The sequence below is a fragment of the Babylonia areolata genome, chromosome 1 (genome assembly GCF_041734735.1).
Source record: "Babylonia areolata isolate BAREFJ2019XMU chromosome 1, ASM4173473v1, whole genome shotgun sequence".
Classification (NCBI taxonomy): domain Eukaryota; kingdom Metazoa; phylum Mollusca; class Gastropoda; order Neogastropoda; family Buccinidae; genus Babylonia; species Babylonia areolata.
The window spans coordinates 63061809-63069308 of record NC_134876.1 but is presented as its reverse complement, the minus strand read 5'-3'; the positions used below and the strand labels follow the sequence as shown (position 1 = coordinate 63069308).

At 47.4% G+C, this 7500-nt stretch overlaps 1 protein-coding gene across 6 annotated transcripts in view; it reads left to right on the top strand.

The window, feature by feature from the left end:
- Positions 1–7500, top strand: part of LOC143285272 (ras-GEF domain-containing family member 1B-like) — a 199214-nt gene that overhangs the window by 147549 nt on the left and 44165 nt on the right. The window contains exon 2 of one of the 6 annotated variants that reach the window (XM_076592542.1): positions 3282–3750. The exons of 3 other annotated variants lie outside the window; for them this stretch is intronic. In XM_076592542.1, the coding sequence (XP_076448657.1) occupies positions 3589–3750 (162 nt within the window). In that variant the 5' untranslated portion in view covers positions 3282–3588. Of the gene's footprint in view, positions 1–3265; positions 3751–7500 lie in introns of those variants that run through there. 2 more of the 6 variants (XM_076592549.1, XM_076592556.1) reach the window with 2 other exon arrangements.

The following is a 7500-nucleotide window of genomic DNA, read 5'->3' as shown; positions in this document are numbered from 1 at the left end:
CACCTACGCGGCAAGATGATGATGATGATGATGTTGTTGTTTTTGGTAAACTTTGGGTGTGGTCGAAGTTTTGTTTTTTGTTTTGTTTTTTGTACTTTGTCACCTTTCATTTGTTTTAGTTTGGAACAGGTGTCTTAGGTGTGTGCGTGCGCAAAAAACAAAAACTAAAACAAAAGAAAACAACAACAACAACAACTGAAAATTGTTGCGGTTTTTGCGAAGGTTTAAGCAAAGCAAGCTTGCTTTTTTTTTCTTTAAAAAAAAATTTCATCGTATTGTAGTTCGGATTTTTTGTGCTTGATTTTGCCAGACCGTGGGTTGTTGTTTTTTTTTGTTTGTTTTTTTCAGACTTTATTCAGTGGTGCACATACAGTTATTTGGTAGTATTGCCGCTCGCACTAATTTTCAAATCAAGAGCCATGTCTGCTTTTCATTTTAGTTCCAATGTAGCTGTTTGTTTTTCTTTGTTTGTTTTCTTTGGGAAACAGAGCAACAAAAGAACAAAACAAAACAAAACACACACACACACACACACACACACACACACACACACACACACAACAAACAATGCAAAATAGAACAGTACGTGCATAGGGACAGGCGAATGACGAACTGTAAACCCCACCCCACCCCCCAAAAAAAACAACAACAAGCAACAACAACAACAACAAACCCAATGCAAAATAGAACAGCACGTGCACAGAGACAGGCGAATGAACACGAATTGTAACCCCTCTCCCCACCCTCCCACACCCAAAAAAGGACAAAACAAAAACAAAAACAAACAAAAAAGCAAACAACAACAACCAAACAACCGACAAAAAGTAACTGAAAGCAAGACAAAAGCCCAGACTGACCACTACAGCAGCGTCAAGATGGCGATGTACAGCGACACCGACCTGACAACGGTTTATTGATCTTTAAGTGGGCGTTTTGTAGGTGTCAGTTCACTGCCAAGGCAGCTTAAGTGTTTGTCTCTGCAGAGTACCTCGTACACAAACACGAAAGCGCACCTCGTCTGTAAAACACGTGCACACACAAACGCGCGCGCTCACGTGCGCGGCACGCGCTCGAACATGGACGCACACTTGCTATCAGTCATGCACATTGATTGCCTGTTTGCACGACTGCGTGTACGTGCGCATACTTTAAACGCACGGACGCGCGCGCGCGCGCGCGCACACACACACACACACACACACACACACACACAGAGAACAGATTGCACACGTGATTAATCGCGCGCGCGCGCACACACACACACACACACACATACACGCACACACACGACCACAAAGACATGCATACATGCACACGCCCCACGCTCTCTCTCACACACACATACGCGCTCCAAAACCAATTCGATGTGGTCGTGGTAGTCGAGAGAGAAAGACAGCGTTGGTGTCACTTGCTCTGTCTGCAAGACAGTCAACAGCTGCAGCATTCGTCAGCAGGCGACTTCGGTGACAGTCGTCACGTTTATCAATTAACCCTCCAACTGCTGCTGACGACTAGGCCTTGTTCTTCGTGAAGGGGCTGTCACTTCATGGGCATGAGATAAGACAGAGCTTATACCTGTCAGGATGTCAAGTCGTCATTCTTGGTATAATTGCATTACCGGCAGTCATTCATAACTGCACTTTTTTGGGGGAGGATTGCATTTCTTTTGTTCGGCAGATGAGCGCCCAGTGGCAGCCGTCAGTCGGCTCTACCCAGGTTGTGCAAATGACCCCGTGTTTGTGAAGCGCTCAGCACCTGGTCTCCGACCGAGGATAGGCGCTACATAAGTATCCATATCAATCAATCAAAATAAAACAAACAAACAAACAAACAAACAAACAAAAAAAACCAACTCACACCGTTGATAAGTACACAGAAAATAGTGACCGCACTTTCATCGTTCTTCGTCTGTGAGCTGCGACTCCTATGTTCACACGTGTATGTACACGAGTGTTTTTTTTTTTTTTTTTTTTTTTTTTTTAACGTGTATGACCGTTTTTATCGCCACAATATAGGCAGTCATACTCCGATTTCGAGAGCGGGGATGGGGGTGGTGAGGGTGCATGCCGGGTATGTCCTTGTTTCCATTACCCACCGAACGCTGACATGGGTTACGGGTTCTTTAACGTGCGTATTTGATCTTCTGCATGCGTACACACACTAAGGAAGTTCAGACACACAAGTAAGGTCTGCACATCTGTTGACCTGGGAGGTCGGAGGGGGGGGGGGGGACACCAAAACAACCCCACCCTGTACCCGCCAGGCGCTGTGACCGGGGATTCGAAGCCGGAACCCTCAGATCGAAAGTCCAACGCTGATGCATTCCGTTTGCCGCGCTTCCAAAATTCAGGCCTCTCGTTTCACCATGGTTCTGCAGTGAAGGGGTTAACGTTGGAGGCAAGGCCGTTGACCGGTCAGCAGCACGCAGTGAGTGACCAGACTGTTGGCCTTGGTGCCACACAGCTTTCCTGCTCTCTGGACACTGGTCACCTCACCCAGCCGCCACTGACCACTGGCCACTACTGCGCTCCCCGCCACTCGCCACCTCGCCACGTTTTGAGGAATCAAAGGCGAATTTGTGTGTTTTCTTTATTAACCTTTTTTAAACCTGCGTGTGGCATATTTTGGTTTGGTCGTGCATTGCTGTTTCAGTTAAAACACGCATGTGTGTACGCTCGTGCACGAATAAGTGCACACGGATGAACACACATTGTCTGAATTTCTTATTTGTGCTTGCGCGCGCGCCGTGCACACACGCACACATACATATACTCTTACACATACCCTCTAACACGCGCGCGCACGCATACACACGCCGACACACAGATACACACATATAATACGATCCTAATGAAGACATGGTTCAATTAAAAGGGACCCATCCATTACAGAGTTAACAACTCGTGCCAGTGTGTGTTCACTACTTCCCTTGTACACGCGTTTACCTAAATTCTGTAGGGGAATTTTTTCTTTCTTTTTTTTTTTCGTTTTCCTTTTGAAACGCCTTTTTAAGAGCCCATTGTTTTTGTTCCTGTCGTCAGTTCTCCATTCGTTTTGGAAACACCAGTAGCGTCAGTAGTGGTATATATACAGCACGCTCACTCATTTCCTTGCCATTTCAATACAGCTAACTCACCCATTTCCTTGTCAGTTCTATTTATACAGTTAACTTGCTCATTTCCTTATCATTTCTATTTTTTTTTTATACAGCTTAACCCAATCAAATCCTCGTCATTTCTTTTTTTTTTTTACACAGCTTTCCTTGTGACTTCTATCAATAGATAAGTCAAGTGATGGAACAACAATTCTTGTCCACCCCAAGTGGAGGAAGACTCAGATGAACAGAAGTTCGAGAGGACCCAGGCTGATTATTCTGCGATTACCCGCGTCAGTGTTTCTAACTAATCCAGCCAGCGACACTGGTCTTTGCTGACGATTTTTAATTTTTTTTTTATATTATAAACCGCTTTTTATTTCTCTCGCGGTTTATATTATTATTCTTTTATTTGAACTTGATGTCGCAATGTGTGTTCCGCGTGGGAGGGAGACGGTAGCCGCCGCCACAGAATCGATAAAAGTGTGGACTGTATGATTGGAGGAGGAGGCGGAGGAGGTAGAGGAGGAGGTAGAGGACAAGGGAAAATGGCTGAACAAAGCTGTCTGAGTGTGATGGACAAAGGGGATCAGTGGTGGCAGTGTTGCGTGAAGAAATTTCAGGAGGTGCGCTGTTGCTTGAAGATGTGTTACACGGTGAGTTTGTGGGGTTGTTTTTTTTTTTTTTTTTTTTTTTTTTTTGTCTGTCAGTGGAGGTGTTGTTGGGGTGTCACGTGCGTTACAGCTACAGAGAGACTCTGTGTGTCTTTTTGTGTTGTGTTTGTGTGTGTGTGTGTGTGTGCGTGTGTGTGTGTGTGCGTGTGTGTGTGTGTGTGTGTGCCGGTGCGTGTGTGTGTGCGTGCGTGATTTCTGTCTGTCTTCTTTTGTTATGTATCAGCAGAAGTACGTAATGCTTTCGTTTAATGTCTTTTTTGTTTGTTTGTTGGTTTGTTTGATTTTCTGTTATTATGTGATATTTCACGATCTTTTTGTTTGGGTGGAGGGAAAGGTGATGGTGTGCGTATGCGCGCGGGCGCGCGGCGTGTGTCAGTGTATGTTCCTGTAATTGTGCGGGTGTATGTACTTGCCTCAGTCACAGACTGCTTACAGGCTGCTTTGCTAACTTAGATGCCAGCTTATTGAAAGACATGGAAGCTGACCGGCGAAGTTGAGCCAGCTGGTTCCATGATGAACTACGAGAAAAGTTGCCCACCAGAGAAGCTGGGACGGGGGACACTGGCTGGCTCAGAGCACTAATTGTTGCAGAACGGTGAGGGAGAGATCGCGGTACAAGGGCTGGTCTTCTCGTGCTTCATGACCCACTTCTCCATCCCACTCAACACACATACAAACACACACATACACATGCACGTGCGCTCATACACACTGATGAACGCATGCGCGCACTCACGTGCAAACGCACCGCGGCCACACGGACATGCACACACACACACACACACACACACAGGTGCGCGCGCGCTCACATACACACGCACACAAACACTCATACAAACACCCACACGCACGCATCAGTGCACGCACGCACACACACACACACACGCACACATACATACACACACACATACATACACACACACACATCGTCACACACACATACACACACACACACATCGTCACACACACATCGTCACACACACACACCGGCACACACACACACACACCTTGCATACACACAAAGACATAAACACACGTACGCGCGCACGCACGCACGCACGCACACACACAGAGGGAACGATTGGGGGTAGGGGGGTAAGCGGGGGGCAGGGAGGGGGCTGAGGAAGTATAGGAAAAGGTCGATCAGTCGCCCGGATGCCTGGCTACAGGACTCAGTGAGGTTGAGGTAGCAAGCACACCCGAAGGGCACACACACACACACACACACACACACACACACACAGAGGAAGTGAAACCACATGCACGTGACACCCCCCCGCCAAAGATTCCCATCTCAGTCTTCCGGCTGTTGTGACCCCGGCTGTCGTGACCCCGCCGGCTGAGCTTCAGAATTCCTCTTCGTCGGATGGTCAGGTCATCTCCACCACTGACATTCCGGTACACTACCGAAAACGAAACCAACCGGAGGAATGTCGGATCCTCTGTTCCGTGGTCGTCAGTCAAGCATGCATCCGTGGAGGGGCCCGAATGGAGACAGTAGTGTGAGTGTCGTTTTCCAGTTTTGTTTCCGAGGTGACGAGAGATTCACTTGATTGATAAGAGTCCGTCCGTACCGCCGCGGCCGGACAGCAAAAGGGCGCTGCAAATTTAACGAGCTGTCGTTTCTGTTGCCGATCAGTTGTAATTTTTTTTTTTGTGTGTGTTTGCTTTTTTCGTGTTTGCCTTTTTTTCACCCCCCCATTCGTCCCGCTTTTTAGGTCTCCGCATTCCGTTTTCTGGGGCTGCTGGTGTATGTTGGGTATTTACTGTATTTTAATAACCTGTCGGACGTGCTCTGGTATCATCAGTGGAACTGAGGATCTTTGGTGTGAGCGTCATTCGTTTCTTTCTTTCTTCCTTCCCTTTTTTTTTCTTTTTCTTTTCCTCCTTGTATTTTCTCTTGCATTTTTTCCTTTTGCCTTTTCTTCATCCTCATTTTTTTTTTTTATATCCCAGACATGCACAAAAGGGAGTAGTAATCTTAGATCTTGCTGATCGGGGGGTCGGGGGGGGGGGGTGGGGGGGTGTATGTGTGTGTGTCATAGTGCCAGTGCATCAGTGCGTCGTGCGTGCGCGCGCGTGTGTGTATGTGACTGTGTGTGTGTGTGTGTGTGTGTGTGTTTCAGTAGTAAAACACACAGTATCGAAACGAACGAAAATGACATACATAGTACATGCACACATTATTTCTACACTAGCTGTATATCGCCTATGTTTATCAGCGCGACTGATCAACTCATCATCATCATCATCATCATCATCATCGCCACAATGATCCTCCATAGTCGTCATCAGTCTATCATTCGCCGCTGTGTCACAGAGTTGTTGATGGTGGGACATCTGATGATTTCAAAATGCCTTTTGAAATGTCAGGTTGGAGTCACCAGTGCACAAATGATGCGGAAAAAACCCAGTTTATGTGCCAGTGATAACAGCTATTATCAGTGATCATAATCTGTGCCGGAATAAGCTCTGTGTGTATTTGAGTTGGTGTATCTCTTCTGCGCTGTCTGTAAGAACGGTCCCGTTGCGCATAGTGCAACAACAAAAAAACCCCAAAACCCCAAGGGTAATTGGTATAAGAATTAATGCAGCAGGACCGGAAGCCGGGGAAGGTACGCAACTAAAAAGGTGGAGAAAACAGTGCCGGGAAATAGAAATAGTGTTTTGGTATGATTACCAGATTACCTACTACTTCAGAAGCCAACAGTCTTTAGCACGATCAACTGATTAGCAATGCAGGTGCCCGCGGACATTGAGAGAGCAAGCAGCCGCCTGGCCAAAGCACTGACTGAGTGTGCACCAGAGGAATCACCCATACGATTTTGCCGCACAGGCATGCAGGCAGCAGCGGGACTGACTCCGCAGTGTGAGATCTCTGCTAGCTAGCGGTGCGTGGGTAGTAGTATAGAACCGGTGCCAGACCTTGTTCCTTCCATTCTCCCTCCTCCCACACTTGCCACTCGAGGCGCCACGAGCCGCCAGCGTGAGCCAAAAGTCGGCTTCTGTGCCGCGACTGCTGTGGATTTTTTTTTTTTTTACATTTTTTATGACGCAGTATTTTTCTGGCTCTCTTCCTTTCCGCGATTCAAATCTGTTGAATGGAACTGTGGAACCGTTAGAGTGAGAACTGGTGTGTGTTTGTGTGAGTGTGTTTTTGTGACCATGACGATGATACTTACTGGGATTCTGCGACTGATTGAGAAGCATCATGATGGCAAAGCGACATCGGCGTTCACGTGAGTGTTGTTGCTGCTGCTGCTGCTGCTGATGTTGTTGTTGAAATCGTTGAGGTTAGTGGTTGGTGGTGGTGGTGGTGATCACCCCTTCCCTGTGCGCGTTGGGTGTAGTAGGACTTGGAAGGAGGAGGAATTTCATTGACCGAACTAACAGGCCGTGGTGGTGGTGGTGGTGGTGGTGGGGCCAGGGCAGCCAACTGCAGCATCTCATGTCTCTTTATCATTTCTGGAGGAATGCCCATTACGTCTACGTTAGGGGTGTCTGGGTAATTAGGTGACGCCTGCCCTTCTGTAACGTCCAACACTGAGTGAGGCTTGTGGACGGTCGTGTGTGTGTGTGTCAGGTTGTTTCGATGGCTGGTCGTTGTGTGAACATCGTCATGGACTGCAATGGGTTTGTTCACTACTTGGTGAACACGTCAGCTCGGCAATCTTCGTTTCGAATTTTGTGTGTGTGTGTGTGTGTGTGTGTGTGTGTGTGTGTGTGTCTGTG